At 44.1% G+C, this 12,816-nt stretch overlaps 1 protein-coding gene across 3 annotated transcripts in view; it reads right to left on the bottom strand.

Moving 5' to 3' along the window:
• Positions 1–1,360: 1,360 nt before the first annotated feature.
• Positions 1,361–12,816, bottom strand: part of CHN1 (chimerin 1) — a 103,823-nt gene continuing 92,367 nt past the window's right edge. For all 3 annotated transcript variants that reach the window (XM_056348995.1, XM_056348997.1, XM_056348996.1), the window contains 5 exons: positions 8,277–8,450; positions 7,515–7,592; positions 6,207–6,344; positions 5,076–5,181; positions 1,361–2,284 (listed from right to left, as the gene is read on the bottom strand). In XM_056348995.1, coding sequence (XP_056204970.1) covers positions 2,113–2,284; positions 5,076–5,181; positions 6,207–6,344; positions 7,515–7,592; positions 8,277–8,450 — 668 coding nt within the window. In that variant the 3' untranslated portion in view covers positions 1,361–2,112. The remainder of the gene's footprint in view (positions 2,285–5,075; positions 5,182–6,206; positions 6,345–7,514; positions 7,593–8,276; positions 8,451–12,816) is intronic.

The following is a 12,816-nucleotide window of genomic DNA, read 5'->3' as shown; positions in this document are numbered from 1 at the left end:
CTTGTGACGGCAGGGACTGCTGCCCGGCCGCTGAGCGCCACGAGTGGGTCAGACACACGCGTGTGGAACCTCGCCAGCACGGTTCAGAAAAAAACGCTCTCTCCTGACCATGGACACGATGACACAGAAGTGCTGCCACGCCAGGGAGCTGAGAACTGACTGCAGTGACAGGGCCCGAGCCAGGTGCCCTGGAAGGGAAGGCAGGAATGATGGATGGCCTGGGGACTGGGATACACAGGGCCACTAGGGTCCGAGCGAGGACTGGGATACACAGGGCCATAAGGGTCTGAGGGGTGAAGAAATACATCGCATGCTGTCAAGGCAGCGGGGGGAAGCATGGTATGTTTAGGAGAGGACTTGGAACAAGGCAGCAGTGAACATATGTGGCTGCTGGAGAGTGCAAGGCAGATGTGACTGGGAAGCATATGGGCCATTGCACTTGGGCTGGGGGCAGGGGGGCAAGGCTGTGGTCAGAGACATAATTTTCCAACTGTGTCGGTTCATTGGGATAAATGAAGTGATAATGTGCACTAATTAATACAGGAATTATAGCAGCAACCAACTTTTAGTGCTACAGAAGATTAAAAAAAACCCCAAACAAAACCTTAGATTCTTTCAAAACCTTCCCCCAGTTCTGCCCCTCCAGTAGCCCCCCAGCCGTGCTCCCCGAGTTACCAGCGTGCATCCCCAGTTTCACCCTTTTCTTCGTAGGATCCTTCACTCCCCCCTTCCAGGGGAGCTGTAGCAGAGCTGCCTTCTCCCCTCTCCTGGCCAGGCACGTAAGAGAAGGGGTGGGCACAGGGAGGAACCTTAACGCTGACAGGAAGGGAGCACAGCTGGCTCTGATTGCCAGGGGATTATTCCTCCTCCTCCGGATGGTGTTTGCAGGGCAGGCCCAAGTGCTTGCGCCACAGCTGAGTGCTTTAAGTGCAAAGTGAGTGTTCTGTGATGTATTTGCATTTGAAATTCAGTGGTGTATCCATCTGCTTTGGGCAGCTACAACTGCATAATGGTAAACTGCAATTCCAGTTTGTATATATATTGTATAACTATACATATATCTATAAAATAAGTAGATGGCTTGACGATAATTTTTTGCTTTGCTTTGCTTAAGAGCTTTAAAGCATTTTTGAGAAGCACCTAATGAAGAAAGACATTTTCAAACTAAAGACGAATTTGTGGGAACCTTAGTAAAGTGTCAGGTTCCAAAGTATTTAGATCAGAATGGCTGCGTCGAAACTGCTAAAGCTCTAACTCAATTTAAGTCAGAGGTTGTTCAGGGTTGAAGCATCAATGTAAAAAAATGAAACAAACAGGATTTTTGAAACATGTTTGTTAAGTAAAAATAAATAGCTTAACGTTAGAGTTCTAAAAGCAAAATTTAATAAATTAATGTATGCATGCCAGATAAAAATACAAAATTACAATCAAAATAGCAATAATAATAAAGGAACACTGTTCAGCATTGCAGATTTCACTGCAACCACCATAAACATCATGGAGAATTACTTAAAGTAACGTTTAAAGTACACATTTTGTTTCTGTTAAAAACAAATTACTATATGATGAAAAAACTGAAAGAAACCCAAGAAGAAATCGGCCCCAAAAGTGGCAGAGAATGATATGAAATGTCAGTAAACTGCCAGAGGCTCCATTTCACGTCAGCCTTCTTTTTAGTATCAGAAACCAATTACATAGAACATAAAAGCAAATTCACAACAGGTTTACACAGAGAAACATGCTGAATTACAATCACAAACTATCCAGAACAAAGATGCTGCACCAGTTCAGTTGTTTTCTTCATGGAATGAGTCTCACCAGAACAGGGAGAACAGGGAGCAAATCATGCAATAGCTTTAGGCTTTTTGTCTTTTATTTTAACATGATAAACACCCAGGATTACTAGTACTGGAAAGTATGTGTTAACCTTTTTCAACATCAGCTGAATGGCACTACAGAAATGACAAAGAGTTCCTTCATTTTTATCCTGAATACATCGAAAGCTCTAGCAAATATGGAATTCAGCAACAAGAACCATTAAATTACTTTAAAATATTCCTTCATCCATAGAACATGGTTGCTTCCTTTTTTATTACAAAACCCCCAAAATATTCAAAATAAAATGTCTTCATTTTTTATAAGCATCTCCACCACAAGTCTCTGATAACGGATGTCATTCAACGCAGCCATTGCATCCAGCTCTGGTGCTCTCATAAGAGTTGGTCCGAAAACTATGCCCAGATTCTCTGCACTCATCAGATTTTCCTTTTCATGGAGCGTTACTCTGTAAAAAAAGGACAGTGTTTTTCACATTCCTTCCAGGCCAAACCATGCCTGGATATGCTTGAAAACCAAGGAGACTGGAAATACTCGCCTCTTCCCAAAGCCTCAGAGAGGCTGCCATTTCCAGCAGGATACATACAGAAGCACTGGGTGAAATGCTCAGAAGTTAAGAGTGCAAATGCTGTGTGGGCTTAGAGTGACTCAAATACCTCTGTCCTACCACGCACACAGACCATGTTTACTTGCAGGAGGAATCGGTACTCTGGGGCGAGGGAGGGGGCTGGGGGGTGATTTCAGACAAATCAGAACAACTTTGCTTTTGCTCTTTACAGTGGCACCACACGGAAGCCGTCCCTCCGGGGGGCAGGCTGTGCTGGTTATTAGGTTAGCAGCTTTATGGTCACTAGAGACTTTCTACTGTGCCCACCCAGGTGGGATTCTGCCCAGGTCCCCCTGGTGGCATGGCTCCACGTGGACACACCGGTCCTCTCTTGTGACTAGACGGTGATGGGGGCGAAGCACAGCTCGTGTGGATTCCCTGCCTTTAGGCACTGTGGGCTAACAGTGCTAAGCTGCACACCTGGTTCCTCTCCGAGACAAATGATGCCCTGTGGCATGTATTAAGAAAACCTGAATCATCACTTTGGGGCAGCTTTGAAACCTCCAAGGTCTCACTGTAACCTCATTTGCACCAATAAGCAGGTCATTACACGTGTGCTCCGACAGACCCGCTTCCACCCTTCCCCTTCCCGGGGCCCTCAGCAGCTGAGCCCCCAGCCCAGGGCAGCCTCCCCCGCCTGCCTCCCATCTGCCGGAGAGGAGGAGGTGGGGAGGCTGCGTTCTGCTGCCCCACAGGAATCCGACCTGTTCAAAGCTGCAGGCTGAGGCCCTGCCATGGGCAGGTTTGCAGGCCACCTCCAGAAATGTAATTTACCCAAGACTTACACCTACAGGAGATGCAACCTCTGCCAGGGCTACCGCAGAAACATGTCTGCTCAGCAAATGCCAGAAGGGTCACCGCTGCCCTGCCACGATGGTCCCCAGGGTCACCGGGTGGTATTTCTTAATGTGGGCTCAGAGGGAGCTTGTGCCCTCCTGTGTGCTCAGCGTGGAGCTGAGGGTCGCACGGTGGGGGCGGCAGGGGGACAGCCTGCTGGGGTGCCCTGGCTCTGCCCGCGGCCATCGCGGCTGCCCGCAGCAGGCAGGCACAAACATGCCTGGAGCCTGAGCTTCTGCCGTGGCTTATCCTGGCGAATTGCCCCGCTCAAGGGACAGATTTAGATGATGCAAATGTTTTCATACACACGATGGCTTCAAGAACACATAAGGATTCTCAGAAACAACTAAGAACCCAGGGACAGGGACTGAAAGGGTCTGGCTAAATTTTTTCTCTTTCCACCACTCTGGTATCCTGCATTCATGAACAAATCCTTCGGTATTAAAAAAAAATAATAAAAAAAATTCAAGGCTTTTTTTCTCCTTTTTTTCCCCCTCTGCCTTAATTTTTATTTTAAAACAAGTCAGATTGATTTTTCCAGGCTACTGTGCCTTCAGTCTGTAATTATCCCAAATAAAGGAGCTCTGTCTGGTTACCTGAATTCAGCAGCAGGACAACAACCTGTCGAGCACCATGTCTCTTTTTAACAAATGTATTAAAAGCAAGTTTAAAAATGAGTGGATTTTGTCACGCTTCTACCTTATCATTCACCTATACAACGTGCAAAAGCAGCTTGCTAATTAGAGCAGCAACAGCTACCCCTGAACAGGGTAAGGAAAAATTAACTTCACACTTCACAAGCAGTAAGGTGGGTTTTTTTTGCTCCTGTGTCTCTCATCCCTGTGTCTGTCCTAAAACATCCATTAGAAACATTGAAATAAATGGACAAATCAGGCAGAAACCCTGTGGCTGAATTTTGCCTGAGGCACTCAGCAGAGTCAACATATTCCTACTTCTAGAAGAACTGCAAAAGGAAAAAAACAGAAGAGAGCTGAAAATGAAGTATTTTTCTAAGGAAAGGGAATGATTCTTATATATTGACAGTAAGTTCATGTTACTTGAGAAACTAAAATGGATACCCTAACACACCACACTGATTTTTCCCCCCCTGGTTTTCTGAAAGAAAGAGAACCTGTGCTGTTGTACTGGATATTCATCTGTCAGTCTCACTCTAACAATTTTTCAGCCTACTGACCAATTTCAATTGTGTCTTGGGGAGCAGGAGAAACCTCAGACAGAATTTATGCTCCTATGGTTTTGAGAAGGCAGCGGGTGGAACAAGGGGCTCCACGCTGACAAGGAACAGCTGGCAGACCTCACCAGACCTGCAGCTGGAGGGCCAATTAACACTGTGCCTAACTGGCAGCAGCTAAAGCCTAGTGTCTGCTGTCTTTTTTAGGGTCTCAGAGACGAGCAGGGTAGACGAGTCTTGGCAGAAAAAGACATCAATCTGTAGCCACTAAGCTGTATTAGCTCCTTGCCCAGGGAGTGACTTTATTACTCCCAGAGGTATGAATGGCTTGTTTACCATTAATATTCACTGCAATCTGAAATGCAGAACAATTTCGTTGTTCGACTTTCATGTTTCAAAACTGCATTTTTTTACTTATTTCCTTCAAGTGCTTTGCAAGTGCTTGAAGTGGGATAAACCCCAGTGTTTGTGTATTCACTGCTGTGCAGACTATAATTCCCTGCCACAGTCCATCTCCACGATTTGGTGGGCCTTGCCCAGACTTTTCTGGACTTTGCTAAAAATGAGTTTGGGTTGAGAGTTCTTTCCAGCTAGTCCACCTACCTCTTCAGATGTGCCATGAGATACCGCAAGGTTTCACAGTGCGCAGGTGGCAGCAGTTTCAACGCCTCATGGAGAATTTCCAGCTGTTCATCCGGATCAGTGGTTTCTGAAACACAGATGTTCAACTGTCGCCACATGTACAGCTAGAATTCACACACAGAAAGACAACAATGGTAGCCTGAAGAGAAGACCAGGTCTCACAGCTCTGCTGAATTACTGATTCCCAGAATCTATCAAAACCTCACAGTGGAGGATTTGCCTGTGCAAAGAGGTGCTCAGAGCACTCTCAGGATGTGACTCGTTTTGGACAAAGAAAGCTCCTCAAAGCAAACTGCACTCCACCAAAAGATTCCCTGCAGGCCACTGAAAAAAGTTCCCCTGGCAATCCTTGATGACTGGACTAGTTTTGCACAAATAATCTACAGGTGCAACCCTGGGACAGCAGAAGGTACTGGGAACACTGCCATCAGCATCTTTGGCTGTATCCATACAACTTGGAAAAAGCCTTCTCCAGAGGAGCAGTAAGGCCAGCATCTGGCCCTTGTTTTCTACCCATGGCTATCACACCTTTCCAGGTGTGGCTCATGTGACTGCTACATTGCAGAGATGCTTCAGGCAGCCAGGACGCTTGTGAGAGATGTTCCAGCTGGGCTTATTGCCATGCTGGCAGATTCAGTGTCTGCAAGGCCAGCCTCGAAGGTGGCCTTAGGATGTGTGCTTATCAGCTTATGAAAACACTCAAAAAGGACGCCTCTAGAAACAAAGGACTTCTTACTTCTAAACATTTTCATAAATCACATTCTTTCTGGCATCACAAAACCAACAGACTTAAAATGTCACTGTTAAGTACCAGGGGTTCATGCAAGACATACAAAGTGATGTGATTGGTAATGTGTGATGAAGAGGAAGCATTCCTGGTGACAAAGGCAATGAAAAATATAACCATGATCACGTAGCACCTTGCAGTCATGTCGTGCACGCAGTACATATTTACTCCTGCGATCCCTACTAAATAGGGCATGCAGGGTAAAAGCTGATGGGACAGCTATTAAATGAACAGGCAAGTACTGCACAAAAAGGAGAAGAAAAGGTTGAAAATGAGAATCAGGAGAAAAAACCTGTGACACTTACTTGCAGACTCCATAAACTTTGGGTAGGCATCATACGTGATGAGTGGAATTGGCAAATCCCTGAAGTACAGTTTAAGTGCACCAGTGATAATATTGATATCTTCATACATATTCACAGAAATATCAGCTTTTTCCCCATCTGTGTGGAAAAGGCACTGACATTAAAGCCTTGGAAATGTAAACAGATGTAAAACAGCACTCGCAAGAAAAATAATAACTCGCTTAAGCAAACATTATTAAAAAGGACACAACTACAGATGTTGGCCTTTATAAGCAAAACAGAGAGTTACTGGCTTGTGAAGTTCATACTTTCAGGATGAAAACCTCAACCATTTTTACAAGGAAACCTATCCTTTCTGCATTTAAAATGATTACAAAAAACCGCAGGTTTTCTTGGGGGGAAAAACCTGCCTACCTGATCTAGCAGTATCTATCTTGCATTAATGCGTGGGAGTTTAGCTATTTCTGAACATAGTGCATTGCCAAACAACACATTTGTCAGCAACGAAGGAGAAATCAGGGGAGTCTGGGATAAAAACCTTAAAGAAAGAAAACCAGCTTAGTCCCCAGCCTCCTTACTTTACAGGATAAACATGTGTTCACCATTTAGCTCCAGCATACTACCTACTCCTGACCACAGTGGACACAGATCCAGAACTTGGCTTCTCCAGTGCATCCCCACCCTGCTAACGCTGCAGAAGAGACAGATGTTGTCTGAGTAGGTCCAGTTCTCCAGAGAAACATGAGGGAGAGTTTCCAGCATGGATTTTGGCCTCGATTCCTACTGCGACAGGGGGACTGCAGCTGGAAAGCCTTTAATTTTCCCATTGCCTTTTCTCAGAGAGAAGGGTTTGTTCTCACTGACGTTCTTACAGACTGTAATAATTCAAACTTTGTTTGCACTATTGTATTCATCTTATTATTTTGGAGCTTTCATCCAGAAAGATGGATTTCAGTTGCACAGCCCTCTTAAGGTACTTTACCACTTGCCCTCTATCCCTCCCCCACCCCCCTGAGCGTAGTTTTACTTGCAAACTAGGGCAGTAGTTCAGAAAGCTTTGTCCTTTTCCATGCACATCATTACTGAAGCACAGACACTGATAGAAGGAGAAAAGTGGATTTTGGTCGTAAAGGCCAAAGTGAAGCTGATAAGCATTTCTGATGGGAAGACTCCTCTTCTGCTAGCACAGCCGCCGGACTCCTTCAGACCCCTGATGCAGTGGAGCATGAGACAGACCAAGGCTGTGTAGAAAAATTGTGTATATTTAATACATCAGCACAAAGTTCCAGCATGCAGGAAAGACCGTACCTCTGTCAAATGCCATTTTGACATCTTCAATAAGATCACTAAATCCTGATACTCTGTATAGTCCTTCAGAATTAAGACCTGCAATGAACATTTTAACAAGACCAAAATTAATCTTGATTTTAGTTTCCTTCCACCCAGTTCTTCCTTTGCCAAGTTCTTCATTTAAGGCAGAAAAAGAAGACACATTTTAAAAGCCTTATGAGGCTTTTCTTTCAGAATGAAATCTTATCCTGGCCTTTTAACCCTGACCCTTGCATTAGCAGCACCGAATTCTGTTTACGCAAATGATTTCAGACCTGAAGAAACAAATTAAACCTATTACAACCAATTTAAAAATAACATGCTTGACGTTCAGTCATTATTTCAGAATGAAAACAAATACTCTAATTCTAGAAAAGGATACTTGGTGTGGGCTAAGGGAACTAGCAAGAGGGAACACATCAATACTAACTGCCTTTGTTTTAGCACGTTCACTTATTTTTAAAATAAAAATATTAAAGGAAAGGTAGGTGCCAATATATAACTGTAAAGCAGTGATTGTCCATTAAGCATTTTCTAGCAGAACCTATAAAAATTATAAATGGGTATGAACCATGAAATAATGCAAAGTGTAATATTAGCTGTGCAGGGTAATTGGCAGTCATAAAATGTCTTGTGCAAATCTGTTTTGAGCAATCATACATTCCGCAGAAATCCAGATGACCCAGATCAATCTAAACGGATTATCAGTAAAGCAACGAAAGCCCATTAACTATGCCTTACCTCTAGATTCAATTTCCCTAATGCACATATCTACTACCATTGGTCTCTTAGTGAAGTGTGCTTTTACTAGCGTTGTAAGGTCACAGCTGTACACTTTTTTGACATGCTTCAGGTCTGGCTTGCAGTCATTTGGGACCATCTTGGAACATTGCTTGTGCACATTTAAACCACAATCTGAGAGAAAAATGAAAATATGATTAGGCTGGTGTTTGGTGAAAACGTATCCCAAGGTCAGTACTGCGCAGTACACGTCTCCTGCGGGATCTGACCTGATCTCACAGCTACTGCTTCTGTTGAGACCCCTTACCCATCGAATGTGTGAGGTAGGGACAGACCTGAACTAAGATTTTCTACCCAAGGCATTTCTTCTGTCCCTGGAAGATCTAACACAAAGCGACAGACTTTCCATATGGTTTTTTGAATCAGGGTCTCAGAGTCAACTACGTTCCCCACCACTATTGCAGATGTTGCTACCATGATCTAAATCTTCCTCCCAAGTTGCTGCAGATCTAACACAGCTTTAACGTAGTCCTGGATTGTGGCACTGCAGACACCTCCTGGGGGAGATGAAGGTCGGGACTGGGTTTCAGAGGCGGCAGCCCCTCCGCAGCGTGCACTAGCGAGGCAGCCCCCAGACCCGAACCACTTCGGGGACCCCCACCCTCCTGCCAGGGGTGGCAGCCCATGTTGGTGCTGCTCATAGCAGGGTCTGTTCCCCAGCTCTGAGGAAAGCTGAGAAACAGGCACCGGGGTCACCAAGCTGGTGGGTGGTGACAGCAATTCTGACACCGTTTCACAGGGTGTTTCTGAAACAAAGTGTTGGCAGGCAGCAAAACAATGCTATTGACTTTGAAAAGGTCTCAGGAAAAAACTGTCCTTTTTTTTTTTTTTTAAACATAAACAACCCCACAGCTTTATTGTAAACATACTGAGAAAGAGGTTCAGTTTAAGTGAAACTTACTTAAAATCAGATTATAGAAAAGTATTCTGCCTAAAAAACACTCAGGGTTTTGGATGGAAAAATCTCAGGAAACAGCACCAATAATAGGATGAAGACTGTGATCAACACGAGCAGGCAGCAGGCCAGTGTCAGGAGCAGCCTCTGCCACTGCCCCCAGTAATTCTGCTGTCACTGCCACTTCTGCCTTCCACCAGACTCACAGGTGCTTGCGAGGAAAGAGCAACCGGCAGGAGAGGCAGCACCTCGCAGCCAGGGTGTTTGCCATGCAGTACGCACGGAGACTCCAGTTCTGCAAGCATTTCTGTACCTCACTGCATTGCCATTTGCGAGTCCCCTGGATTTCTGCAGAATTAAGGGATGCAGGAGCTTGAAGGATCAATGCCTTGACGAAAATTTGTAATTTCCTCTCCCACTGCAGTACTGAGTATCTGTCTATCCCCTTCGTATTTCATTCCTGATGATTTTGCCAATACTTGCATTTTCATTAATGCCCCATAGATTATTTGACTTTGCTCTTTCCAAAACAGTAAACCCCAGAACTCATCGCCAAGTTTAATTTCCACTAAGTCAGCTGCAGCCTGCTGCTAAAAGCACTTTGTTTACTTAACAGGCCTGTAAAGCAACCAGCTTTGTCACTTAGGATCCTCTGTAAAACTTCCAATCTCTGATTGCAATTAAAGTTCTGCATGTCACCTTCAATCAGTCAAAACTTGCACAGACCCTGATCCAGATGAAATGGCTGATTAAAATTCTCTTTAGCTATTTCTGTGCAGGAGTGACTCCCTGCCCTGCCAGGAGCAGTTAATGCACAAGACGGAGAGCTGCGAATGCCCAATTTCCCACCTGCTTGCGATTTCGTGCTGCGAACCCCCCTGGGGCAGAGCTGTGCCACGCAGCACCCAGCGCCCTGCCCACGGGCTGCACCACGAGGCCACCCCAGCGGCTGGCTCTGTCCCACAGCCCTCTTCTGGGCTCGCCCATTACCGTGGGCTGTCCTGGAGCCCCAGGCACCTGCTGTCCCTCCAAGCGTGAAGTTCTCTTTGGTCACTTGGGTTCCTCCAGTGTTCGCTTAGTTGCCTCATTTGTGACAGAGAGGAACTAGTAACAGCCAAAGCACTTGCTTTCACCAGAACACTGATTTATACTCCGCATTTAATCAGGGGTTTTAAGACCCCAACTCAGAAGGTGCATGACTACGTGATCTCTTTGATGCACAGCATCTGCCACACCTGTGGGTGTGGAACAAAGCAGCTCTGAGCACGCCAGCCAGTGCAGGCCAGGGGAGCTCTCCACCTACACTTCAAATGTCTATGCCCAGTGCTGCATTTTGCCTGAACTTTGAAAAACCAGGTCCCTCTGTGCTTTAAATAGGGAATCCAAATTCACTGGAAACGTGTGACCTGAACCCTTCAGTGCCTCATGCTTCAGCTGTAACACGGGAAGGAGAAGCTGTTCTTGCCTCCCCTGGGTCTTGCAGAAACAAGTCATTAAATGTTTGTGGAAACGCACGGGGGAAAAAACCTTACATCTCCAGTGTAAGGTCTGAATTCTGCACCTTTAATAAGACCAGCACTTTTAACGACAAGAAGACAAAACACCGGATAGGTGCTATTAAGCAAGCTCTGCTTTCAGAATAAAGACAAAGTTGTGGAGTAAAAATCATACATAGTCAAATTAATTGGAGGCAATATCTTAACAAACACACAGAAGGGAAGCAAATTAACACTACACGGGAAATCTTAATTCTTGATTTATTTTGAAACGTCAACTTTGCAATAATAGTACTTACAAATTCAAATATAATTATTATACACAGAATTCCTAGAACTCCTGCATGAAGCACCTATTCCAACATGTGTGAAATGCTCTAGTATGTCTGTCAAAAGTGATGCCTAGAAGACTGGAATAGTAGTGTCTCGCTCATGAGGCCTCATAGGCGATTTTGTGAGTGCAAATTAGCTGCTTCACACAAACAGCAATATAGCCCAGAGTCATGTTTCTGGGAATCCAAGGATAATTAAGACTAAAATATATTTAAAAAAAAAAAAAAAAGGAAAAATGTGCTTCCAAGTATCTTACACTTGACTTCAAACAATTATCGCATTCACTGAGATCATCCTAACTATATTTATATACAAGAAAGTTTCATTTCATTAAAGTATCTAACTTACAGAGATGTTTTTAATGTGAAAACCTTGCTTCTGAAAATAATTGTTATTGCTAATCCCATAGATTCAAATGGGCTTTGGATCTGACCTGATTAATATCAGAAAAATAATTACAAATGCAAAAGTCAATGTTTCTTCTCTCTCATTTGTTTAGATTTTATGTACCAGTTCACTGCTTAAGGGCTTACAAACACTCCCGAGAAACATTTAAAACCTAGAAATACTTCAGATACCTAATGCTCAGGAAATGCATGAGCACTACATTCAATATTATTGGGCTTTGCAGTGTTCTCCTAACAATCAAGGCTCTTTGCCTCTTTTGTAAGCGTAGGAAATCACCTTACTTTAGCAATTCCGCATCAATAAACACTTCTAGGAGACTTCAGTGAATTTGGAACAGAAAACCTGTATTTTTTCCAATAAAGAAGCTGAAACTCACCAACGCTTTGCTTCCTACCAGGTGGGCCCCTCTCCCCAGCTAACAATACTTCACGGAAGCAGAACAGCCACATCTTAGTCACTGGTCTCTGGTTCAGTTGGTAACTTAGGATGAAGGATGATGCCTTGCTAACTCCAACAAGGTAAAAAGCACAATGGCAGGACGTCAGTCTTCCTCTCCACAGAGCACTGGGAACGTGCCAGCCTTTAACTATACTCTGCTTACTTGCTAGTACTAAAAGACAGGAATTATGCTGCAAATTGCATATCATTAAATAAAAATGCCCTCTGTTCTCACTGCAGATGCTTCATGAAAGTTTCAAACCCCATCATTTTAGAATCAGCTAGGAAGGAATGAGAAAGCTGAGTCCTGAATCTCTCCATGTGGTGAAATCTTAGGACTGCCTGCCTTGTTTGCACATGAGCTTCACTATTTCGCTGGGTTTGTTAAGACCAAGGGGATTCTCTTGATTTCAGATTTAGGGTCTATTTAATTTTGGTTATATCAAAATAAATCCAGAACAGCTAAGTTGGCATTAGCAGCTTTACCTCGGTTCTAAAGTAACCAGGAGCCTTATCCATTTCTTACAGAAGTTCATCAGAGCTTACCTGCTAGCTGGCTATACAAACTGGTGAGGAGCTGAAGAAAAATCCCCCTAAAGCACTGTATCTGCTGATAACTCCTATAATAATACAGGGCAGATTTAAAAGATGCAGTCATGAACCCCTGCAGCTCAATAGGAAAACTTCTCCTGACTTCAGTTAATCAGAATTTCACCTTATACAGGGATGATTGCTCAGGACTAGAATTGTAAGTCGTGCTTACTACTCCTTTTTACAGTGCTATCAAACTGTGGCCACCTTTCAAATACACCAAATGTGAAATTCAAGGCTTTATAGGAAGTTTGGAAATTTAGAAAAAAAAGTAATTGTAGATGACAGGTTTAAAAAAGTCTGCAATAAGCTGCCCTGA

This window comes from Falco biarmicus, chromosome 8 (assembly GCF_023638135.1).
Source record: "Falco biarmicus isolate bFalBia1 chromosome 8, bFalBia1.pri, whole genome shotgun sequence".
Classification (NCBI taxonomy): Eukaryota; Metazoa; Chordata; class Aves; order Falconiformes; family Falconidae; genus Falco; species Falco biarmicus.
Note: the sequence above shows the minus strand (reverse complement) of the source record. Positions and strands in the feature narration are given on the sequence as shown.